Below are 26,082 nucleotides of genomic sequence, written 5' to 3'. Positions count from 1 at the left end.
AGTTTCAACCATAGGTTTAATGGTTAACTGTATTGGATGGATGAGATGAAAGTGGTGCACTGTGCACGTGAGTTTACCAAGTGCACCCTAGAATTGGCTACGAATCTCCCTTTTGCATTAGGGTGGAAGCAACAGAAAGAAGTGGAATAGAAGCATGCATATGGCAAGAACTATTTGTTTGGTCAAAGCCATTATTTTGATCAATATTAAACAAACTCGATCAATTAAGTTCATATTGATATTAGACTATTAGTAATTAACTAACAAATAGTGCCGGTAGTCGGTAGAAAACTAACATCAATACATCAAACTATATAAAAAGTTAATAACTATATAAATTGCAGTAATGTTCTATAAATGGTGCTTCAATGTGATAAATCATTTAAAAAAAAAGGCTATTATTAAAAATCCTCAAAGTTTCCATAGTTTTTGAGAAAAATCTGAAAATTTTAAAAACATGAGAGCTTAAATTTAATTTACTATGTTATCAATGAAGAGTAATTTAATTCTGTTATAATTAATAATTACAAAAGTCAAATATTTTGTACTTATATAATATTCTCGTGTTACTTTTTAAGGATTTAAATAGATTAATGTGAAGTAAATAGTATGTCAATTCTTTGAAATTAAAATTGTTATTGTGATTGCGGCATTGCGCCATGGATAGGTAAAATTACAGGCTGTTAGATTACGATATATGAATCACACCGTCACCGATTGCATGTGTAAGCGTAACTACGAGCCTTGAGGAATTTTATAGAGAGAAAAAATACCACCACCACCACCACCAACACCAAATAGCGTTGGTCTCATTTTATACTTGTTCCCACTTTTTTCATTCTTTTTTCGATTCCAATGGCAGTTGGGAAGGGGAAACTGGAAACGGAGTCTTAAACTTCACCTTCTTCAAATTAAACTCTAATTCCCCACTCCCTACGCCACACACATAAAAACTGCACGAAGAACGCAAGTCTTCAGAATCAGATCTATATATAAGAGCGTGTGAAGGCTAGATCCATTGATTTTTCTCTGCAATGTTTCTCGATAAAATGGAGAAGTTCCTCGACAACTTGACGCCGATGGATCTGATGCGATCGGAGAAGATGACCTTCGTCCAGCTCATCATCCCCGCCGAGTCCGCTCACCGAGCCATCTCCTACCTCGGCGAACTCGGACTCCTCCAATTCCGCGACGTGAGTTTCTCTCTCAATCTCTCTTTTTCTTCCAGATCCGAGCTTGCTTCCTTCAGATTTTCTCCATTTTCTCGCTCCTCGTGTTGTTTATTCTTTTCGGCTATTATTTTTGGTGTTTTGAGGTGTTCTCCAAGTCTTGTGTGGCGTTTCCCTAAGTTGCATGGTTTTATGAGTTGTGCTACTGCTACTTGAATGAATTAGATGTGGTAATTGACATAGATTGGAAATGCGGCGATACTAGATTCCATTTTGAATGCGTTTTTGGATTTTGGATCCTACATGCCGAATCAGTTTGATGCCAAAACAGTTTATGCAAACTGATTCGGCGTTTAGGTGTGTCTTTATGTTAGATTTATGGGTTGTTGAGTGAAATTATAATTAGAGAGTAAAGAGCTTCGAATTTGGTCTGTGTTGTTGGTTGTATGGATTATGGATTGTTCATAACAATGTAGAATTGTAGATTACCGAGCTAAGTTTAGTAGTTTAGTCAATTAGTCAATTACTAATTAGGTTCTCGAGCTGTAGTTTATGTTTGATCCTTGTTGAAGGTTGTTAATACCGGGTTGGATCAGGAGGTGTTGAAAGTGCTGGGTCCAACCTCCAAAATCTTCAACTTCCAATACATATTTGAGTATAGTTGATAAGGGTGAATGCTACTGGTAATTTTATACAGAGTGGCCTCACATGCAGTTGACTATGTTTTTCCAGTCATAATTTAACTTGTTGGAGGATACTTTTGGTGGCATTTGTTATTTCGTCAGCAGCTCTTTTAGAATGTTAGAAGGAGTTGCTTAAATCTGGTGGAGAACCAGCTACACTGCATGTGATAATTACGATTCATTTTAAGAGCTGTAGCCTTAAGCCTGCCTTTTCAGGTCCAAAATCAAGGCTCTGATTATCTGAATATGCTGGATTTTCACACGAAAAATGATTGTGTTACTTCTGAATCTGGTCTGTTCTCTCAGACACTTGCAGTTGGAGAGAATAACAACTGTGTGTATTACGTGGATAATATTTGACCCTTCCAAATTGTATCTTTATAATATATTAGGTGGGAGCTTTGCAGATTCAGAGTTTATATGAAAAATCTCTCTGTAGGCTTGTTGGTCATAGCAGTACCGTGTGGCTCTGTAAAGTTTATTGTTCATATATTGCTGGCTTAAAATTTTTCTATCATCCTTCAATGTTTACTTTTGAACACTGTCTCCTTGTCTGCAGTTAAATGCTGATAAAAGCCCTTTCCAAAGAACGTTTGTTAATCAGGTAACCTTCATTTCATTAATTAGCGTCCTTTCTCATTTTGAATGGTCTTGTCTGTATTCTGTAGATTTTATTCTGCTGTTGGGATATGACTGTATGGCCAATTCTCATAACAAATATCAATATATGTCGCCTAAAAATATCAAAAGGCAAAATCAGTAACATAGGTTGTTTTGTGCATGCCAGGTAATACTCACCCTAATTATCATAATTTGATTTTAGAACACTGAACAAACTGGTTGGACTTTAGGTGTTAGTTTTTCTTTGGGAGTGCATTTACTAAATTTTGTACCAAACAAGTTTCCTGTAATTTTGTTTATAATTTTATTGAACTAGATATATGTTATCTATCTTCAGAAGTAATGACTTTCTTTTTTCTTTTTTTAAATAACATTTTTTATTTGTTGTCCATTCTGTTATTAATGGGTAACACATTCCACTTTTGGCAGGTAAAGCGTTGTGCGGAAATGTCACGGAAGCTACGATTCTTCAAGGATCAAATCAATAAAGCTGGCATAATGTCTTCTTCTCATACTGCACTGCAACCAGAGATTGACTTGGAGGATTTAGAGGTGTCTTTCTATGTCCCTTTTTTTTGGTCGTGTCTGTGTGTGTGTATAATATTCAATTATTTCCAAAGATTTTGTATTTGATGTTCTCAAGCTGCCAGCAATGACATGCTGCTGCTATTTAAGTTGGTGGGTGTGCTCTGATTTAAATTCTATTTGATTTCACTTTAACCAGATACAACTTGCTGAGCATGAACATGAGCTAATTGAAATGAATTCCAACAGTGACAAACTTCGGCAATCATATAATGAACTCCTCGAATTCAAGATTGTATTGCAGAAGGTATTTATTTATTTATTTATTTTTCTTCTTGATGTTTTGTAGCAAGCATATTCTCAGTTTAATTTCAAAGTTTAGGGGTGTAGATATGCACCTTATTTATTGTTATTGACATATCAGTACTCTTTCCTTATTTTTACCCCCTCCCTTTTTTCGGTTTTTAATTTGTTAGCTCAAAAAATGATATACCATTCTTCTTAGCAAATAAAATATTTTCTATATGCTTTATTTCATGTATGTATTGATATAACTTTGTGGGTAAATTTTAGGCATGTGGTTTTCTTGTTTCAAGTCATGGCCGTGCTATTCCTGACGAGAGAGAACTACAAGAGAATGTATACTCAAATGACTTTGTTGAAACAACATCTTTGCTTGAACAGGTTCCTTGTAGCAATTGCTTAGTCTGAAAATTGCAAAGATTCTCTACTAGTTTAGTAAATTTATTATATCTTGTCAATCCACTAAATTAATTTTAATTTGCAGGAAATAAGACCTGGACCATCAAATCCGTCTGGTTTAAGATTTATCAGTGGGATAATTTGTAAATCCAAGCTACTTCGGTTTGAAAGGATGTTGTTTCGTGCTACAAGAGGCAATATGCTTTTCAATCAGGCACCAGCTGACGACCAAATCATGGATCCTGTTTCAGCTGAAATGGTTTTCTTCTTTCTTATTACTTTTAAGAAGATAGATTTGGCTTTCTCCTCCACCAACACCCCCTCCCCCTCTTTTTTTCCCCCAAACACATCATTCTGACCTATTCTGTTCCCATAACCCCCCCCCCCTTTCTTTTCAGATTGAGAAAACAGTGTTCGTCGTGTTTTTCTCTGGGGAGCAGGCAAGAACTAAGATTCTGAAAATTTGTGAGGCATTTGGGGCAAATTGTTATCCTGTTCCAGAAGATATAAGCAAACAGAGGCAAATAACTAGAGAGGTTGGTATGCTTTTCTAGTTTTCCAAGGAAGATGTTGTTTTTAAGTTTTAACTGTTGGGTTTTGCATATTCTTGCAATGATGTTTTAGGGGTCAAGAGTTTGCTTTTTTGGATATAGGTTTCGTCGCGCCTTACTGACTTGGAGGCAACTTTGGATGCGGGGTTGAGGCACCGCAATAAGGCTCTAGCTTCTGTAGGGGAACATCTATCAGACTGGATGAACATGGTATGATTTTCTTTTTGTCTGTCTTGTTTCAACTGCAAAGCAGTCCTAATATATCTTATCTTGTGCAAGTAATCAATTCTCATTTTGAACCAACTGCTCTCATCATCTTGTCCTAGGTAAGAAGAGAGAAGGCCGTGTATGATACACTGAACATGTTAAATTTTGATGTCACAAAAAAGTGTCTTGTTGGAGAGGGATGGTGCCCTATATTTGCAAAAACACAGGTGATTTCTGAATCCTTTAAGTTGGTTGCACACTTACCATTCACTTATTATCCTTTTAATATTTCAGGAGTTAAAAACATGTTTGATATACATTCTCTAATAGAGAGCTTGCACTTAATGATTTTTCAGATTCAGGAGGCATTGCAACGGGCAACTTTTGATAGCAGTTCACAAGTAGGCATAATCTGCCATCCAATGGATGCAGTGGAATCACCACCTACATATTTTAGGACCAACAGTTTCACAAGTCCATATCAGGAGATTGTTGATGCATATGGGTGAGCCTTATATTTTGTGTTTCTGTGAATAGTTTAATCTCTTAATTATTGTTTGGAGTGCTTTCTATTGCATTATTTGTCCATATACTTCGGTCAATAGATGGTAAATATCTGATTAGTATATGTAGAATTTCAGAAAGATAACTTAGGATGACATGATCTTGCCTGGTTTTTGTAATTTCTAACCTCAACATGTAGAGCTATTTCTTTTTGATAGTTAAACTTGCACTAAGATGTCATTGAATTGTAAATTCGTGATAAAATGTTTCATAGAAAGTTTCTTACTTGTTCATGGAAAACCAACTGGATTTAGTGGTTTTTGACTAAATAGATAATTAGAGAAGGATAACAAAGCTTTGTATACTGGGAAGAATAGGGAAAAAGACTGAAGTTTCGATTTTCAACCTAATCAGTATTTTACAAATCACAGATTCCTCTGTACACTTGGGTGCATGAATCTTTATGGATAGAAAAAGTGGGCGAGTTGTCCCGTTCCCACCTCTTTCTAAACTTGTTTGTTAATCTCAACCTGTCTAAGAGAATGTAAAACTTCTTTAGAAGTTATGAATCATGATACAATTCCTTCATATTGTTTGAGCTTTTTGACTCTGCATTGTTATTCTAGGAATATATAGTGCCTTGAGAAAACTTTTTTCTAGTGCATTAGCTATTACTTCCTCTGTTTATAATTAATGAAGACTTGCAAGATTCCTGATTAGCCCTTCAACTTGGCAGTGTTGCGAGATACCAAGAAGCAAATCCTGCTGTTTACACAACTATTGTATTCCCCTTCCTATTTGCTGTGATGTTTGGGGATTGGGGTCATGGAATTTGCCTGTTGCTGGGAGCATTGATTCTTATAGCGCGCGAAAGCAAGCTCAGTACCCAGGTAATTTTGTTTTAGCTGTTTTATAAAACCAATCAGAAACTTAATGATTATGGCAAATATATGTAATGGGCTGTGACCTATATAGTTGATGAATGGATAATCTTATTATTGAGATGTGCCAATTTGAATTTCCTTCCTTTTCGTTGTTGGTGCTCAAAAAATGAATGCTGTCTAAGCATTTTATTGTTAGATGTGGCGTGTCCTGTGTTTAACATTATTTTGCTCATAAATACAGCACTGGCAAGGTGGCATTTTCTTGGAACTACAATTTTTTTTTTCTCTTTAGTATCTTGTAGACTTTGTACCAGAAAAACCTGATTATTTTGTGTTAGAAAAATATTTGAAAATTTGTAAGTGTTTTATTGAAAAAAAATCTGTTGTAGTACATAGAAGTTTAGAGAGGGATAAAGCATGTCCTTTACTTTTGGTGTACTTGGCATGGCAGTTAATTACCTAATAGTTCTATTTATTTTCTGCAGAAGCTTGGAAGTTTTATGGAGATGCTATTTGGTGGACGCTATGTACTTCTTTTGATGTCACTATTCTCAATCTATTGTGGATTAATCTACAATGAATTCTTTTCTGTTCCGTTTCACATATTTGGTGAGTCAGCTTACAGATGCCGAGATAATACATGCAGGTATGTTTTTTGTTTCTTACCTCTAACTTTGATGCACTTCAATGTCTTGTTTTCTTTTTCTTTTTTTAATTTTATTTTTTTTATTACCTTGATAATATAACACCTTGCTTGCTTGTCATAATTTCTCCTCATAATTTTGAGTTCCATTGTACATTCAATGTTTATTACTTGGAATTATTCTTCTTCATTACTACTACTACTACTACTATTGATGGATCTAGGTGAGTTTCCATAACATGGTAGATTAGTATGTGGTCGTGATATTTCATTAGATATTAATATATTCTGTGTGTATTTCCAGCGTATATGTTACTATATTATTCTTTGACCCTTTATTTCCCGTAACACCATTACCTCCTATCAGGGATGCACATACTATTGGCTTGGTCAAAGTCCGAGATCCATATCCATTTGGTGTGGATCCCAAGTGGCGTGGAAGTCGTTCAGAGTTGGCTTTTCTGAACTCTATGAAGATGAAGATGTCCATTCTGCTTGGTGTGGTGCATATGAACTTGGGAATTATATTAAGTTATTTTAATGCTCGGTTTTTTGGGAACTCACTGGATATAAGGTGTGTCACTCTTCCTGGCTCATGCAGTTATTATTATGTTATCTGTTTCATTGAAGGTTTTACCTCACTCAGTTACTCTTCATGTTGCTGGCAGGTACCAGTTTGTGCCGCAGATGATTTTCCTTAACAGTTTATTTGGGTATCTTTCCCTCCTCATTGTTGTTAAGTGGTGTACTGGTTCTCAGGCGGACCTTTATCATGTAATGATATACATGTTTTTGAGCCCCACAGATAATCTTGGTGATAATGAGCTGTTCTGGGGTCAAAGGCCACTTCAAGTATGAATCTGGTTCTTTTATTTGTTGTTGCATAATTAATTGTTATGTTTCCTCAGTTTTCATCATGCTGAGTTTTGCACATGATTTGCAGATTGTATTATTGCTTTTGGCACTGATTGCGGCTCCGTGGATGCTCTTTCCAAAACCTTTTATACTAAAGAAGATTCATACTGAGGTGCCATTTTTACCTCCGTTGTTTATGATTTTCTTTATTTCATGCACATATTTGTATATTTATTCTCAACATTGTTGAACATCAGTTCTCCTGGAAAACCTTATCAGCATTCTACTTAAAAGTCCTATCAGCTGTGCAGACATCTTTTCCAGCTATTTGTTCTATACTTTTGTCTTAGCTTGTAACTAAGGAGGCCATGACAATGAGTTTTCTGAGACTCATATTTTATGTTGCTGGTATTAAACAGAGATTTCAAGGTCGTAGTTATGGTATTCTTAATACCTCTGAGATGGATCTTGAGGAGCCAGATTCTGCCAGGCAACATCATCATGAAGAATTCAATTTCAGTGAGGTTTTTGTTCACCAAATGATCCACGCCATTGAGTTTATTCTAGGTTCAGTTTCAAATACAGCTTCGTATCTTCGACTTTGGGCACTTAGGTCTGCTCAGCCATGATTTTCCTCTACTCTGCAAATTCCTGCTTTAGAGATTCTTGTTCCTTTATTGAACTTATCTAACCATTTTGCAGCTTGGCTCACTCCGAACTTTCTACTGTTTTCTATGAGAAAGTTCTGCTTCTTGCTTGGGGGTGAGTTAAACTTAATAAGTTATAACCTATCTTTTTATATACCATTGGCCCATCTGCATTTCTTTGTTGTGTTTATTTATTTTAAATATTACTTTTTAATCGTTAATGTCATTCCTGGTTGCAATTGTTACAGGTATGACAATCTTATCATTCGGTTACTGGGGCTAGCCGTGTTTGCCTTTGCAACTGCCTTTATACTGCTTATGATGGAGACTCTTAGTGCTTTTCTTCATGCCCTGCGGCTTCACTGGGTCGAATTTCAAAACAAATTCTACCATGGTGATGGCTACAAATTCAAGCCTTTTTCCTTTGCAGCCTTAACAGATGATGATGAATGATCTATTCGTATACGTCTTGGTTTTTTTGCAAAATATATGCTAAGGATATTTACACAAGTGGAAGCACAGTGAGAAATGGTTGGAGTTGGAACCTAATTTGGAAGTTGTGAACGTTAGGAGCACAAATATATGCTAAGATTATGCTACTCGATATTCTTGGTCATTTTCCTGTGGCGATGCTGGTGTAGTCATATCTGCCAATGGTCATGGAGAGCACCTGTAACAGATTATTCACTTTATAGTTTTCTTTTTCTTAGTATAGGAAAAGGGGGAGAGATAAGGAAAGGGAAGGGAGTGGTTAGACTAATTTTGTAAAGATGAGCTGGGGATCCATTATAGTGTAGCAATTGGATTCACATATAATATATATACGATGTAGCGCGGCTTTGCTGGGGAACTTTTTCTCTGAATTTTTCTGTATTCATAACTGACGAGTTGATAGAGTCCCATTTTTTCGTAATGATTAAACAAAGTAAAATACAAGGTTGAATAATTTTGTATGGAACCTTTGTAATGCTGTTAAGTTGGCACTTGGTACCTGTTACCCTGACGTCGTTCCGGATTATTCGGGAGCAATTTAGTGTTTTATTATGACACACTATTCATTTGAGTATAATTGAACGAGACGTTTGTAAATGACAAAAGCTATTAGAAATAGAATTATTCTTCCCCAACAAGTCTTTATAAGTTATCTTGTTATTGCAGATAACGAACAATTTAAGTTTAGATTGTCAATTGAATCAGAACAAAATTGATTATTGTTTTGAATCCAATCAAGTGGTTGAGGTGTGGTTCAATTCAGAAAAAAAATATAGCATTAGAGAAAATATTTTTTTTTTTTGTATTTGCAGCAAATTTGGATATAACACGAAGATATTTGAGTATAATATGAAGAGATTTAAGTGTATTTTTATTCTGATAAATTCTGCATAATTCAAAACTCTTTCTCTTTCTCCTCATCTTCTGTCGCTTTTTTTCTTATTCATCTTTTCCTTTTTGTTTTACCTTCTTAAGTTTCTTCTTGTTTTATTCTTTTAACAAGAATAAAAACAAAAAAATCAAACAAAGAAGAAGAAATATATAATGCTGCAAAATTATTTGAAAAAAAATGAACTTATATTCATTTAACTAAAAGAAAGAAAGAAATAAGAAAAAAATGCAGCATTAGGGGAAACATTTTTTTTTGTATTTGCAACAAATTTGGGTGTAACACGAAGATATTTGGGTGTAATTTTATTCTAATAAATTCTGTATAATTCAAAACTCTTCCTCTTTCCCATTCTCATCTTCTGCTGCTTCTTTTTTTTTTCAACATCATCACTATTTTCTTCTTTTTTTTCTTATTCATCTTTTTGTATTTGTTTTACTTTCTCAAGTGTTTTCTTGTTTTACTCTCTTAAGTCTTAACATGAATAAAAACAAAATAATTAAACAAAGAAGAAGAAGAAACACATAATGTTGCAAAATTACTTGGAAGATGATGAACTTATATTCATTCAACTAAAAGAATGAAAATGCAGCATTAGAGGAAATATTTTTCTGTATTTGCAGCAAATTAGGTATAACACAAAGATATTTGGGTATATTTTTATTCTGATAAGTTCTGCATAATTCAAAACTCTTCATCTTCCTCCTTCTCATCTTCTGCTGCTTCTTCTTCTTCATCTTCTTATTTCATATTCTCATAATTCTTCTTAGGAGGAAAAAATCAAACAAAAAAAGAAAAAATACACAATGTTGCAAAATGAATAGAAAGAGAAGGAGGAAAAAAATGCAGCAACGACAACAGTAGCAAAAAAACAACGATGAAGATGAAACACGTGAAGAAAAAGGAGGAGAAACGCAAAGAAGAAAGAGGAGGAGGAGGAGGAACGCGAAGCACGCTATGGAAACCATTGAGTAGCGCGCGTGTTGACACGCTCGTATGGGTGAGCGTCCTTTTTGTTAGGTTTGGCCCAACTTGTATGACTTGTAAACCAAAATGACTTGTATGTGTAACACTTCTCTTAGAAATGTATTAAAAGAAAGCTAAAGGTAGCTGCTAGATTCATTTTTAACTTTTAGGTTTTACTATTTTGTCAGTTAGTTTTAGTGGTTAATTTACACAATTTAAAATATAACTTTTTTAATTAAATTATTTTTTAATTCTCTTATTTCTATTTGAAATATTTTTTAATTTTTTTACAAAATAAAAAGATTTTTTACTATTCTTATAATTTATTATGTAATAAATGGATAATAATGTAACTTACACCTGCTATTATGTTATAAGATTTTTGTTTATCTCCTGACCCAATACTATGGTCCATACCCAAGTAAGTCAAAAAGACCCAATTTAAAGGATGGCTAGCTGACAGATAACACTTATTCATATAAGTAACTGTCTCCTAAAATCTCTCACCCACTTCTAGAAGAGATATCTCAACAACCCTGCGATAAAGGGACGGTCATCTACCTTCAGAAGTGGAACTACTCTAACGGTGGTTATGGGATCATCACTTATAAATACACTGACACACTCAGGTAATAGGAGATTCCAATACATTCTAAACCTGCTTAATCCTCTAAACCTGCTTAATCCCTTGCTGACTTAGGCATCGGAGTGTCTTTGCAGGTACTACCCCCCATTCTTTCACATACACAACTCGAACGGCGGCTCTCAGACGTAAAGCAAGCCAGAGACCATATTCCCACAACATTTGGGCCTCTCATTCAAGCCTAACTATCCGGTTCTAGGTAAGCCCGGAACAATTCTTATTATATTTTTATCTCTTCGTAACCTTTTTTCTTTGTATAATATCATAGAATCTTTTTTATAAATATTATTTTTCATATTCTCTTATTCTTTAATTTTATATAGGTTACTCTATGTTTTTAATGTTAATAAATTTTTTTTAATAGGTATAAATTGAGTTAAATTATAATTTCATTCTCACCTTTTATATTTACTCTTTCTTATTTCTACTATATAAATCAATATTCATTTTACACATTTTCTTTATCTCTTCTCACATAATCTTATATCTCTTCGTTTTCTTTCTCCCACTTTTGCTAAATATATGTACTAAGTGATTATGTAATTATACTTATTAGGAAGAAGGTGAAAAAGAAAATGATAATGACTCAACCAAATAAGAAGACCTGAATTAACATAATCACTAAATTAAGGTAACAACTTTTTTTGTAAGTATTGCTTGACGAACTATTTTAATGCTAGTTCTCGTATATTTCTTTATAGTTGGATTAGGTGTCAGATTTATCATGTGAATCACCTATCTTATACAATAATAAAGGATGCACTTTAAGGGGTGTATTTAATAAAAATAAGTAAAACAATGTATTTCAACCTTAAAGTTATTTTAACATTTAGCAAATGACTACTATAATAATTCATAAAATTTGTTTGCAATGTTTTTTGGGATTCAAAATGAAGCAAGAGAACAAGTGGATCATATCAAGACAACAAATATTCGAAAATAAAATGATTTTTTTTTTCTGTTAGTACGTTGTGATGAATAAATTTTATGTATTCTTACATGAAGAAGTGTGAATGACTTGCAAGTGACATAAATATTTTTTATGAATAAAGTTGTATATTATGTATTTATTTTCCAAAGTAAATGAGTGGATATGTATATGATTTTTAGGTTGTTGAATGTTTTTATGAATAAAAATTATATTTAGTTTTATAGAAGTGTGCTTGTGTTGAAGTTGTAAGTGTGTTGTAAGAATAGAATTTGTCATAGAAAGTAGATATATTTCTACATAAAAGTGTTCTATGAATAAGGTTGATCTATATTTCTATGAATATATTTTTCGAAAATTATATGTAGTTGTTTCTCTATCAACAAATTTTTATTTATTCTTGATGATCAAATATAAATAATTTCTTTAGAATAGAAAAACTTACATAATAAAACATGAAAAAATACATAATTCAAAATGATATGGGTGTATTTAGTCTTTAATCTCAACACAATATTTTTAGTTGCAGTAAAAATGTGCATTTTTTTCATTTACAAAACATTAGCTTATTCATAAAAACATAGTAATTATGTTGATCGAAGTTCGAATGAGCATAATTAAAATTTGGTTAATCACATTTGCTTAATTCACATTTAGGTTATAAGTTATAACTAGTAGACTTTGTTTCTTTCGTTTTTGTCGCAGAATAAACAAGTTTGTATCATATAAAAGTTGATACCAACTTTTTATGTAATGAATTTAATTTACATTATTTTTTAATGATGTCATGTCAATAATTCTAAATAGAGGACAATAGATAGTGATCAACTAATTATCCTTAAACAAAATAAATTTATAAATTAAATATATTATTCATAATTATTTAATTAAAATATAAAATATATATTAAATATAATAAACACGTGTGTATTAAAAGTGTCATAATAATAATAATCATAAAAATTTTCAGTTACAAAGATTCAAATCTTATACTATTTTACCTAATTATACATATTTTATAAAACTCTTACTATTATTACTATTATTTAGCTTATTATATTTTGAGATTTTTTTATGATTATTTCAATATGCTATTAATTATTGGTTTGTAAATTTATTTTTTATTCTATCTACCAAATAATTAAATACAAATTTACTAATAAAAAATAGATCAAAAAAATTACGTATAACCTCTTCATATAATTATGTGAAAAAATATGATTCACTCTAGAAAAAACAAATAAAATACCCACACACTCGGTTTTTCTATTTTGATAAATAAAATAGATAATATTAAAGAAATTCTCTTATTCAAAACATCATTTATACTGATTATTTAAATAAAGTTTTTACTTTTTAAAAAAAATTATAAAAACTAACACGAATGCTAATATTTTTAGACGAAGATCGCATATCAATCAAGATACAACAAAAAAAATATATATAAAAAAATTTAAGAGATATCTTCAAATGAAAAACTTATATACAAAGGTGAAATAAAAAGGACGGTACTAAGGGTCTTCAAGACCCGGCCCAACCAAAAACCCGGACCTGAGATATATTTTTTGGGGTTTGGATTTTCATTTCTTATCCGGTGTTATTTTCTGATCGGACTTGGATTTTGCTTCAGGACACCCGGCCCGGCCTGGTCCGAAGTTACTTTTTACAATAAAATATATATATATATATATATATATATATATATATATATATATATATATATATATATATATATATATATATTTGAGTTAATTAGTAATGTTATATTATACTTTTATAATTTAATTAATATTTTTATATTTTACGATATTATTTTTATTTTAAAATAATTTATTTTAATATAAAAATGAGCTTACAGTTGTTAAATTTATTTTTAAAAGTAAAATTTTGTTATCTTAATATATAAAATTTACAAATTTGTATATACTAATGTTTCATCGGATCGACCCGATTTAATTCATTTTTTTTTTGTCGGGTCAATATTGACACGGTGTCCTTTTAGAGCTGGGTCTGGATCTACTTAAATCCGGCCCCATCCGACCCATAAACACTTCTAGATGGTACAAATTAAAACTCAAACAAATTAATATTTTAGAAAGATCTCATCTCTATAAAAATATATGAGAGGAAGAACAAATAAATAACTTCAATAGAAAGCAAAAACAAAAAAGTAAATTAATACTATATAAAAAAACTACTAAGTCTGTCAACTATAAATTAAAAAATAAATAAATATGTAATTACTCCAATATCAAATACCTATATTTTTTAAAAAATTAATAATATTTCACTTCATATTCTCTTATACTAAAATAACTATATTGAATTATATACAAATAACAAAATTAATAATTTGTACAATATTTATAAATTAAATATTATTTTATATATTATTTAATTAATTTATAAATAGTATAACACTTTTAAATTTATGCTATATACTAATTTTTCTTTCCGCGCCATAGGCTAGTGGTATAGAATTTGATTCAGAACAAAGCCAAGTAACTGCCTTCATGAGTTGATCCCTGAGATCTCTTCTCCACACGTTGGAACATACCTAGATTCCATTTCTCTCTCTCTTTTTTTTTTTTTGATATAATAGAGGGGCAAAAGCCCAGAAAAAAAACCTAATTACAAACTAAACGGGGTAAGGTAACCCCTCTATTATCTTCATTCAAGATTCTCACTACTTCAGGAGGAGGCATATCCCAAAAAACAAAATTTGGTTCTATCTTTAAGCTCATTTTAGCAAGGTAATCTGCACATCTATTACTTTCTCTATAATTTTGTACAAAAAATATGTTCCAATCCTTCCTTCTCATGTCATTTATCTCTCTAACATTTGCATTGGGATGACTTTCCAGTTTCTTTCCTCCATTCAAAAGGCTGACCACTGCTGCAGAATCAATTTCCACCACCACTCTCTTGAAGCCCATGGTCCACGCTAACTTGAGGCCATTCTTCACTCCCCAAAGTTCTGCCAGAAACGCCGTTCCATCCCCTATCCTATGGGTGAAGCCTGCGATCCAATTTCCTTCTTCATTCCTGAGGAGACCGCCGCACCCAGTAACAACCGGGTTCCCTTGCGCTGTGCCGTCAGTGTTCAATTTAATCCAGCCCTTCGGAGGAGGATGCCAGCCAATGTTTCTCTCAGTTCTTCCTATCCGCTTTCCTACCAGGTAATCCTTCTCTAATGCTTCTTTAATATCTTGCACTTGTTTGTAGATTTCTTGATGTGGTTGTCGTGGTCTGTTGTAACTAGTATCATGCATTTCTTTATTTCTCCAATACCAAATTCTCCAGCAAGTTGTTATGAAGGTATCTAGCCAATTTAGGTTATCATTTTTCCCTAATTGCTTATGTAAATTCACTCCAATCCAGTCCTCCCAGTTTGATTGGAAAAAGCCAGGAATTTCATTACTTTTCAGCAAATTGACCCATATGGTGGATGCTTTGGGACAATTTCTTAGAGCATGTAAAGTATCTTCTATCCCACTATTGCAGAGAGAGCAGTTTCCTGTACCACCAAATATCTTTGCCTTTCTTTGGTTTGTCATGATTCTCCTGTGCATAGCTGTCCAGAGAAAAACTTTAGCCCTTTGTGGTCCCTTCCAACTCCATACTTTTTCCCAAATGGTATTCCTTTCTTTCGACCAGTTTCTGAGAGATTTATATGTAGCATTTAAAGAGAAATCACCATCCTGTGATAGTTTCCATCCAATTCTATCATCTTCTAATTCTGCTTGGGGTGCAGGGATATCAATGATTTTTTCCACAATATTTGGGGGCAGATTTTGGTGGAGCTTGTCTATATCCCAATCTCCATTTGGATTTGTCCATTCCCAAACAAAGCTGTCAGGGTCAATTGAGTCAGGATTTAGAGCCAAATCGAGCAGACAATCTTCTTCTTTCACCCATTGATGTTTCCAAAAAAGAGTTGATAGTCCATTTCCAATGTAGTAGGTGGAGAAATTTTGAAACATAGGCCATAATTTCATCAATTCCTTCCAAAGAGGAGAATCTGTAGTCTTCACATTGATTGGATTGTTCAAGCTTCCTCCATTGCAATACTTATGCCTTAACACTTTTACCCACAACGCTTCTGGATTTTCTTTGGCTTGCCATAAAATTTTGAGCAAAAAAGCATCATTCACTGTTGTTAGTTGACGAAATCCAAGGCCTCCTTCATGTTTTGGCTGACAAAGAGTTTTCCACCCAATCAGATGCATTTTTCGTTGATTGTTATCCTCCCCCCATATGAAATTTCTTTGGATCTTTTCTACTTCTTGGCAGATTCCTCTCGGAATTCTCTCGTGTTGCATATTAAAATTTAAAGCTGGGCTCAACACTGATTGTGCTAGAGTTAATCTCCCTGCAAGGGACAAACATTTGCCCTTCCACCCCTTAAGCTTATTCTGCATTCTTCCCAACATGTCTTTATAATTTTCTTTCCCCTTCCGATTATTTGTTATCATAGCCCCCAAATATCTGCCCAAGTCTCTTTCTTCTCTAAACCTGGTTAGCTTTGTTATCTCCTCTCTGGTGTTTGGTTGGGTTTTCTTTGAAAAAATTATGGAAGATTTTTCTCTATTAATCTTCAACCCGGACACATTACAAAACGCCTCCAACACTTCTATAACTCTAGTTATTTGTTCCATAGTTGCCTCTGTAAATAGCAGCAAGTTGTCTGCGAACATTAGATGAGAGATGTCTGGTCCTTCTCTTCCAACTCTGATAGCTTTCCATCCTCCATTCTGAACCTGCTCTTCAATGAGATAAGACAGGGCATCCATTGCAATAACAAAGAGATAGGGGGATAGAGGATCTCCCTGCCTCAGTCCTCTAATAGGGGTAAATTCTTCAGTTCTGTTTCCATTCCATATCACACTGTAATTCACTGATTGGATGCAGTTCATGATTAGGTTTATAAAGTGTTCAGGGAACTTGAAGTTCTGAAGCCTTTTCTTTATGAATTCCCAATTAAGCCTATCATAGGCTTTTTCAAAATCAATTTTAATAGCCATGAATTGTTTTTTTCCTTTCATCTTCTTCATAATGTGTATCATCTCTTTTGCTATAAGAATGTTGTCTTGTATTTTTCTTCCGGGTATAAAACTGGATTGGTGAACTGCAATCCTGTCATTTAGGTAGGGCTTAATTCTATCCACCATGATCTTTGTTATTACTTTGTAGCTAACATTGCACAAAGCAATAGGTCTGAATTGGTTGATGAATTCGGGGTTGTTGATCTTGGGAACCAGGACAAGGAGAGTGTTGTTACACTCTTTGATAAGGTTGGGATTCCTCCAGCAACTCCAGATAAAATCACACAACTTGCTCTTCATAACTTCCCAATTATTTTTGTATATGAGGGCTGGAAAACCATCACTTCCAGGTGCTTTTAGGGATCCAATGTTGAATAAAGCCTTCTTGATTTCCCATTCCATAGGTGTTGATATGAATTTCCTGCAATCAGCATCACTAAAGTCAGGTAACGTTATTGTTAAATTATCAATTGGACAAAAGGTTACCTTTTCTTGATAGATTCTCTGAAAGTGGTTGATGATGTGAGTCTTTAAGGTATCTTCATCTTCTATCCAATTTCCGTTTGTGTCTCTCAACTTTAAAATTTTATTCTTTCCTCTTCTTATGATGGTTTTTGTATGATAGTATCTAGTATTTCTATCTCCCTCGATAATCCAATTTTGCCTAGATTTCTGCATCCAGTTCTTTATTTAATTTTTTCTCTAACTCCTCTAAAAAGGGGTTATTTCCATAGGAGGCACTCCTTTGGATCCCTGTGATTCTGTTCAATATAGTTCTCTTAGCTTTGAATATGTTTCCAAAAATATCTTTATTCCACTTCAGCAGATCATTCTTTAGGTTTCTTAATGCCGAAGGAAGTGTACTATCTCTGTTCCAGCTGTCTTTGAGGCAGTTTTGAAAGTCTGGATGGTGGGTCCACATAGCCTCAAATCTAAAGGGCTTTTTTCCTTCTCCGTTAATAAGCTTCACATTCCGAATGAGGATGGGATGATGATCTGAGTTTGTTCTGGTAAGAACTTCAGTAGTCGCTTCATGAAATCTCGTTCTCCAAGAGTGGTTTGATAAGGCTCTATCCAATCTCTTAAAGACTCTGTCTTGACCTTCCCATTTAGGACCTTTCCAGGTAAATCTAGGGCCAACGAACCCCAGATCTATGAGTCCGCATCTATTGATCCAATTTGAAAAAATATTGCACGCTCTGATATTCACAGCTGCCCCTCCTTTCTTTTCCGATGCTTCCTTAATTTCATTAAAATCTCCAGCTACGAGCCAATCTCCTGCCATTGAGTTCGCAATGTGCACAAGCTTTGGCCACAAAAGTTTTCTTATTTGATTATTTGGACTAGCATAGACCGCAGTTAAATACCACTCTTTCTCTCCGTAGGCTTGAACTCTAACATGTATGTATTGACTATGCATTTCCATCATGGTGATGTCAACGTCCATCCTATTCCAGAGAATCCAAATTCCACCCACAAACCCTTGAGCTTCCTCTCTTATGGATTTAGTAAAACCAAGATGTTGAATAACTCTAGAGGCTATATCTCCACTACATTTAGTTTCAAGAAGAATAGTGATGTCAGGTTTGTATTGGTTTATCATATTTTTAAGAGTGCGTCTAAAAGTACCACTAGCCGCACCTCTCACATTCCAAATTAAACTAATCATTAAACAGAAACAAAAAAATAAATAAAAACCAAAGGATACATAAGAAACCACATCAGGCTAAGTGCATCTGAGTGTCATTCAGCACACTATTGACAGGGGTTGTAAAATCAACTCCCTTAAGTAAGCTTTGATGTGTATCTTTCTCTTCATTCTCTGTCTCCATCATCTCTTTTCCTCCTTCATCTGTGATCATGGGATCAAGTGGTTTTCTTTCATTTGGTGGGGATTGGATTGAGGGTGCAATCTCTTCTTCCATTATTGTTGGTGAAGATAAATTTTCCTCTACCCAATTTTCTTCATGGTGAATGACTTCTTTATGGTCTTTGTTGAGTTCTTTTTTTTCTATTTGTCTTTCTCCTTCTTTCTTGTATTGTGGTGCTGTCAAGGAACTTCCTGTAGCTTTACTACCTGTTTTACTATTATCCATTTCTGTTATTTTTCCTTTGAGTTGGGTCTGTTTGTTTTCTGCGTTCTTCTTCTGTTTTGTCTGTGTATTTTCTCTTTTTGTCATTTTGTTTTCCTTTGTAGTATCATTGTTGTTTCCTTGTTCTTCTCCTTGTGCTACTTCAATCCTTTCCTCATGCTCTGGTGTCGAGTCTTCCACTTGTAGAACACTATATCTGGACTGGTTTTCTTTGTTGCTCTGCTTCTCTTTAGCTCTGCTTGATCCGCCTCCCTGTTTGGTTTCTTCATTCTTCTTTCCCCTTTTTGGCCTCTGCACTACCATCCATGCTCCATAGTTGTCATTCTGCTCTATCATAATTTGCTTGCCTTTATCTTTTTTGTTCAAATTGTTCTTCATTGCTGGTTCTTCTGCAATTTGCTCATTTTGTTTTTCATGCTGATTTTCTTCTTTTTCATATGTGCTTTGTTCGCTGTTTTCCACTCCTGCTGCCACCTCTTTCTCTTTTCTTATATTGCAATACTGTTGATCATGGTCTATTCTTCCACATAAAAAACAGATTTGGTGGATTCCTTCATACTCCACATGGTACTCTTCTCCATTAATCAAATACTTTCCCATCAGAGGTTTGGTGAGATCTACCTCTACACATAGCCGGGCGAATTTTCCTCTACACAGATTGGCTGTGTTATTATCAACCTTTACCGTTCTTCCAATAAGATTACCTATTTTCCTCAATATGGTTCCGTTATAAAGCTCAATCGGCAGACCCGGTAACCTCACCCATGCTGTGATTTTGTCAATTGTAGCTCTTAGTGGATTAAAATTTGGCTCCCACAGTCTGATAGTTAGGTAGTGGTCATAAACCTTCCAAGTCCCCTCCATGAGGGCAAAGTCAAAATCCTCACTAGCATAGAATTTGACTAGATAAATCGTTACTTAAGTCGATAACGTCTACGGTCCCTTTTTTGCTCCACATGGCCTCTAACCTTCTTTTGATAGCAGCATATCCCACCCTTCTACCCATCAACTTTACTATTAAGGTATTCCACCATGGCTTCCAAAGTTCTCTCTCCATAGCATCGCTAATGACGATATTATAGAGGCCCTCTTTGGTCTTCTCTACTCTTATGTTCTCTGTGTTGCAAGTGTCAGTTTCCTCTTCTCGATGCTCTTTCTCTTCTTTGTCATCTTCACTGCTTATGTTTCCTTCTTTACTAAGTTCAACGATGTCTTCTTCCATGTGATCTTTAGTGAATCCACCTCTTACCATTTGGGCAAAAGATTTTCCAGCTTTAAAATTCCCCTCTAACTCCATGCTGTCTCGCATCCATTCCTCATCTCTCGGTTGGAGAAGTTGAGTGCCAGTGAAACCTTCTCCATCTTTTCTTACCTTTTTAATACTTCTCTTAAGTTGGTCTTGTTCTTCTACTGTAGGTTGATGCTCATGAGAGGGTCCCGTAGGACCTTCGGCACCGGACATCAGGCTGAAAAATTTCAAACGGACAGAAAGCGAAAGTTGTACGGAGAGAAAACGGCTATTTTTTCTTTCGGTAGTGATTCCCCATTTCTCTCTCTACTCAACCAACAATAGCAAATTCCTCAGTTTCACAATTTCAATTTGGTGATTGAATTTATTGGATCGTCATGTTTCTTCACTCTTTTTTGTTTTTAGTTTGTATGGATCCTTTTGTGCTCTATTTTATTGGAGTACAAAAAGTAAAACATGGAGCATAATGGTCCAAATTTTCCCATAAAAAAAAGGCTTATTTATTTTGTTGACGAGAAATTTTGTTCCTTGTAGTCTTATTAACAGATTCGTTTTTGGTCAGTATTAGCAGAAATCGTATCATGTCCATGAAGCACCGTAACTGTGATGAAGGTCTCATGAGATAATTGGGGATGTTTATTCTGCTGAGTTATAAGCTGCAAAACTGATTGAATTCACAGCCCATATAACTTAGTTACGGACTCATCCAAGTGATGGTGGATCCGTGTCCCGCTACAAAAAAGCCAGTACCCAAAAAACGAGAAAAGGGCAAAATCGAGAAAGAAAAGAAAGAACATCCACGTTAGCGTCTTCACTCTTTGTCGAACAGTACTCAGTTATTCCAAAAGGAATCAAGCGCTGCGAACTGCAACTACACGCTCACTCTCAGAAAAAAAAGAAAAGAATCTTTGGAAATGGAGAACTTCGACAACGTTAGGGTCAATACAAGGGTTCGACGAGGATTCACTGATATTTATAGGAGAGAGGTTGGGTTGTCTCACCCTAGCGGCTTTGCTCGACGCTTTTCTGCTTCAGAGGTTTTCACTCGAATTCTTTTTTCATTGTTTAACGTCGGTAACTTCATTATCGCTTTCAATGTTTGAATTTGGAAACTTAATATAACATTGGAATTTTTGAGCATGCATCAGAAGAGGTGGCCCAGGTATGCATTTCTCTGTCATCCAAGGAAGCTACAATTTTGTGGTTTCGTGTTCTTCAAGTTTAACATGTTCCCTCATTGGTGTAATTTGTGAATCGGGAAGCAAGTTCAGAAATTTGAATAGTTGTTATGATTTCTATTGGTGATTATGAATATCTTGTATATGCTTGCAGGCTCTTGTGCAGAACCTGAATTTATATGGCAAGTTAAATGGTCATGAAGGTTGTGTGAATGCAGTGGAGTTCAACTCTACTGGCGACCTTCTTGTCTCAGGTTCTGATGACAGGCAAGTTGTGTTTTGGAATTGGGCATCCAAAACTAAATTGTTTGCATACCCTTCTGGCCACTCAGACAACATATTCCAGACAAAGATAATGCCATTCACCGATGACAGCCGAATAGTTACTTCTGCTGGTGATGGCCAGGTAAAATTTACTCAATATTGAATTCAGTATTCTGTTCTTCGCTTTTGTCAATCTTTGTAACTACAAAGGAAAAATGGGAGACTGTTGAATAGAATACCATAATAATAAAGCATAACAAACCAAGATCATTCATATCAATTTCCTTCTTCAGTTGAATAGTTTTATCCTCATGTGGATTGTGGAGCCTTGCCCTCTGGTACATCATTCAAATGATATTAAACATATCTATATGCTCTTTTAAAGTGTCTGCTGAAATCCCCTTGTCTGGAAATTGATCTTTCCTTTTGCAGATAAGGCTTGGTGTTCTTCGGGAGGATGGTCGAGCTGACATTACATTGTTGGGGAAGCACCGTGGAAATGTCTACAAGCTTGCTGTGGAGCCAGGAAGTCCACACATATTCTACAGTTGTGGTGAAGATGGTTTAGTTCAACATGTTAGTCAAGTATTACATCATGTTGCATGTTGAAGCTTTCCTTTATACTATATACTAACAGTTGTAAAGGTTTCCTTTGTAGTTTGATTTGCGAAGTAGTTCTGCTACAAAATTTCTCTGTTGTTCCTCATCTATGGGGAGCAATAAAGATTCCACAAGCAAGATAGGTTTGAATTCCATTGTGATTGACTCTAGAAATCCATATTACTTTGCTGTTGCGGGATCTGATCAATATGCACGCGTTTATGACATAAGAAAATGTCAGTGGGATGCAGCAAGAAATTCAGATATACCTGTTAACACATTTTGCCCAAATCACTTAATTGAGTCAGATACTGTGCACATCACAGCATTGGCTTATTCAAGCTCTAGCGAGCTCCTTGTTTCTTATAATGATGAGCTGATTTATCTGTTTGAAAAGAATGCCGGCTGGGGTTCTTCACCTTCTGCTTCATCTGAGGACTTGAAGAATATTCAACAGGCACAAGTTTACTCGGGCCATAGAAATCAACAGACAGTTAAGGGAGTGAGTTTTTTTGGCCCCAGTGATGAATATGTGTTGAGTGGCTCAGATTGTGGCCATATATTCATCTGGAAAAAGAAGGATGCTAAGCTGGTGCGATTAATGGTCGGTGACCAGCATGTTTTAAATCAACTCGAACCTCATCCACATTTACCTATTCTGGCAACTTGTGGTATAGAAAACGATGTGAAGATCTGGGCTCCCCTAGCAAGTGACCTTCCACCAATTCCTGTGAACGCGAAAGAGGTAGGATAGGATTTGTTTTGGCTATAGGATATGTTTGTGATCAGTATGCTATTTTCGTTTACATAATTCATTTGCCATTCTTGTAACTTCCTGACTGAATATATATAAACAGATAATTGAGGCAAACCGGAAGGGCAGAGAAGACCAGACACGGGGAACCCTTCCTCCTGCTGTTATTATGCATGCTCTTCGCCTGCAGAGGCGGCAGACATTGGCCTACATTGAAAGAAGATATAACAGAGCTGACATTATGAGTGATGATGAAGATTCAGAGGACTACATTCTAGGATTATCAGATGATGTCTCTTCTGAAGAGGATTCTACTGCAAATTCAAGAGATTGCAACATTAGCTAAACTTGAAGAAGCGGATTTTGTTGAAGTTGGCTGATCAATTCCTTAGGAAATGATGTTAGCTTCACCGTTTCCAATAAGTATTTTGATAACAGAATCAGAATATACAAGTTTGAAGTATGTAGTGATAAACTTCATAGGGAATGATTAGGGAGTGAAGAGTAAAATATTGATTGTTCCAGTTGAAGTTTGTTGTTCAGGTAGATGGTGCAATGAAATACTGACATCATTATATGTACAGGTATGAAATAATTAATTAACAGACAGTTTTTCATAAATAAGACGAGGAAATTTGGTATTAACTGTATTACACTATGTAAATAAGGCAGAAGCCTTACTCTTGTTTTTTCTTATGATGTTAACATCTTAACAGTGATTTTGTCAATTATATTTGGTTATTCACTCTTTAATCCCGTCTTTATCAAACACTTAGAATGAAAAGTGAAAATCCAAAATCCGAATCTTTTGTCTATCTGGTTTGAATGCTGTTATTGACCTCCATTGTTTTGCACTTGAACCTTCTGATTGTCACACATTGCACAAAACTCTTAACATTGTCAAAATCAAAACTAAATAATTCCATATATTGGATATTATATTGTAGAGATATAATATAAGCAAGTGTTGGAGTTTTGAATCTCATCTTGTATATGTAACAATCTATTTTGGAAGTATTTTAACAATAATTAAGGCGCACTTTTAACATGGGATATTTTTAGGAGGGGAAAAGCTAATATAAAAGAAAAATCGTAGTAACCAGGTATATCATCCACTAAAACTTGGCGCATTTTTCAGAAGTGCTCGTTATGGGTTTTTGTCGGCCATGCCACTAATAGTAGTAAGGTTGAATCTTATGCTGTCTGTGATTCCACAAAGTCACTGATTGATGAATCCTAGCAGCTACAGATATCTTTATATATGCCATTTATATTTCATTATTATTGTTCTTTATATATATTGAATTTCAGGGAAAAGGGTGAAATAAGAAGATAATATTATATATAAAATTATTGTATTAAAATTATTATTACATGATATAAGAGTCATCCTATTTATAGGGATATTATCAACTAACTCCATAAATATCTATCTACTAACTACTAGTTATTACTAACTTAACTCCTAATTACTAACAACTCCAGTAATATTTTAATATGTCCCCACAAGTTAGTGGATGAAAAATGTCAATAATCTCAAACGTGGATAAGTTTCGATGAGATGGCTGAGGAAGAGGCGTGCAACACGGTAACACAGAGAAAAAGGCATAGACGAAGACAAAGAAAGAGAGGAGTGCGACGTGGGTGGCGATTCTGATCATGACAAAAAAGAGGAACAGAGCTTCTGTTCTGGTTCTGTGTTTGAGAGTGAGATAGAGTGAGATAACCAAGAAGGAGTAAGAAGAAAAAAGAAGAGAAGAAGAAAGTGGACATCGGGGATGCTGCAATGGCGCAAGGTGGCCGGCAGCCGCGTGAACATATATATAAAGAGAGGGAGAAAAGGTGCGGACAGGAGGTGATAGAGGAAGAAGAAGAAAATGGACAAAGAAGAAGAGAAGATAAAAGAAGAGAAAAAGAAGAAAAGTAAAGGGACAATAAATTTTGAAGGCACATTTCAGCTGACCACAATTTTGGGTAATAGAAGAAGAGAGGGAATGAAATGGCCAAGACAACATCAAATTATTGCAACGCTCTCATATTGGAACAGAAATATCATCAATTTAGATGTTGAATTTTTACTAAGATGAATATAGAAAGGGTTGGTGGAATCTTGTGTTACGTTGTAAGATGATTTAGCTATTAGAAAGAAAGAAGACAATAGGATTGATTATTTGGATTTCAAGAAGAAACATGGCGATTTTTTAAAGAAGATACATAGCTCTGATACCATGTTAAATTTTAGAAAGAAAAACGGAATAAAAAGATAATATTATATATAATGTTATTGTATTGAAGTTGTTGGTATATGATACAAGAGTCACTCTATTTACAGAGATATTACTAACTAACCTCATAAATATTCATCTACTAACTACATACTAGTCATTAGTAACTTAACTTCCAATTACTAACCACTCTAATAATATTTTAATAATATATATGCCTATGATGATTAGGTTCGAGAGAAATTCGTCCGACAATTAGGAGATTGGGGTCTACAACATTATGACAAAATCAACACTCAACAGTAAGGGCCAAATTAATGCAGAAAAGTGTAAACTAAACAGTTTGTTTTTGACTTTGTTTATTCTAGCATATATATGTATTACACCGATATTGTTGATAATGTTTTTTTAAAAGTCATATCACATAGATAGAGTAAGAAACTAATAATGCTACTTTAGATTACTTGCTCCCTAAATATAAAAATCGTTTTATACATTTATAAATTTCGCATGCTTCCCCTCATGTGAAACGAGAATGTTTAAAATTCTCTCATACCTGTATAAATAATAATTTATCATATAAATAATTAACACTCAACACTTGTTTTCTCCAACTAACGTAAAAAATTTGGTTCAAAGGTATGGTGTTACATATGTGCTAAGTGCTAACAACTATATAGTATAGGTACAGTCCAGAATATATCTTATATGGTGACAACATTATGCCAAAATGGCAAAATATCTGAATTTAATTGCGTAAAATTG

The 26,082-nt window shown here is 34.4% G+C and overlaps 3 protein-coding genes across 5 annotated transcripts; 2 read left to right on the top strand and 1 right to left on the bottom strand.

Moving 5' to 3' along the window:
- Positions 1-358: 358 nt before the first annotated feature.
- LOC112769245 (V-type proton ATPase subunit a1) lies at positions 359-8,944 on the top strand. The gene is made up of 18 exons (XM_025813698.3): positions 359-1,193; positions 2,412-2,456; positions 2,903-3,025; positions 3,198-3,305; positions 3,572-3,682; positions 3,786-3,959; positions 4,099-4,236; positions 4,354-4,461; positions 4,578-4,685; positions 4,815-4,963; positions 5,699-5,852; positions 6,332-6,492; positions 6,857-7,063; positions 7,158-7,341; positions 7,433-7,516; positions 7,764-7,957; positions 8,047-8,106; positions 8,240-8,944. The coding sequence occupies exons 1-18, from the start codon at positions 1,035-1,037 to the stop codon at positions 8,442-8,444; spliced, it is 2,472 nt and encodes an 823-aa protein (XP_025669483.1). The 5' UTR covers positions 359-1,034; the 3' UTR covers positions 8,445-8,944.
- A 6,155-nt stretch (positions 8,945-15,099) lies between these two features.
- LOC140181208 (uncharacterized) lies at positions 15,100-18,557 on the bottom strand. The gene is made up of 3 exons (XM_072224727.1): positions 17,662-18,557; positions 15,281-17,375; positions 15,100-15,183 (listed from the first exon to the last, which is right to left on the bottom strand). The coding sequence occupies exons 1-3, from the start codon at positions 18,555-18,557 to the stop codon at positions 15,100-15,102; spliced, it is 3,075 nt and encodes a 1,024-aa protein (XP_072080828.1).
- A 1,356-nt stretch (positions 18,558-19,913) lies between these two features.
- Positions 19,914-23,737, top strand: LOC112771949 (uncharacterized). Of its 3 annotated transcripts, XM_072225905.1 has the most exons (8): positions 19,983-20,176; positions 20,281-20,382; positions 20,464-20,579; positions 20,859-21,333; positions 21,629-21,880; positions 22,171-22,314; positions 22,397-23,083; positions 23,196-23,737. In XM_072225905.1, exons 4-8 carry the CDS (start codon positions 21,211-21,213, stop codon positions 23,436-23,438), a joined length of 1,449 nt encoding a protein of 482 aa, XP_072082006.1. In that variant the 5' UTR covers positions 19,983-20,176; positions 20,281-20,382; positions 20,464-20,579; positions 20,859-21,210; the 3' UTR covers positions 23,439-23,737. The 3 variants fall into 3 exon arrangements, with proteins under 3 accessions (XP_072082005.1, XP_072082006.1, XP_025672597.1); XM_072225904.1 differs by having other exon boundaries at positions 19,914-20,176; positions 20,281-20,579; XM_025816812.2 differs by having other exon boundaries at positions 19,985-20,382.
- The last annotated feature ends 2,345 nt before the right edge of the window (positions 23,738-26,082 follow it).

The sequence above is a fragment of the Arachis hypogaea genome, chromosome 18 (assembly GCF_003086295.3).
Source record: "Arachis hypogaea cultivar Tifrunner chromosome 18, arahy.Tifrunner.gnm2.J5K5, whole genome shotgun sequence".
Taxonomy (NCBI): Eukaryota; Viridiplantae; Streptophyta; class Magnoliopsida; order Fabales; family Fabaceae; genus Arachis; species Arachis hypogaea.
This window is presented reverse-complemented; position numbering and strand designations above follow the sequence as displayed.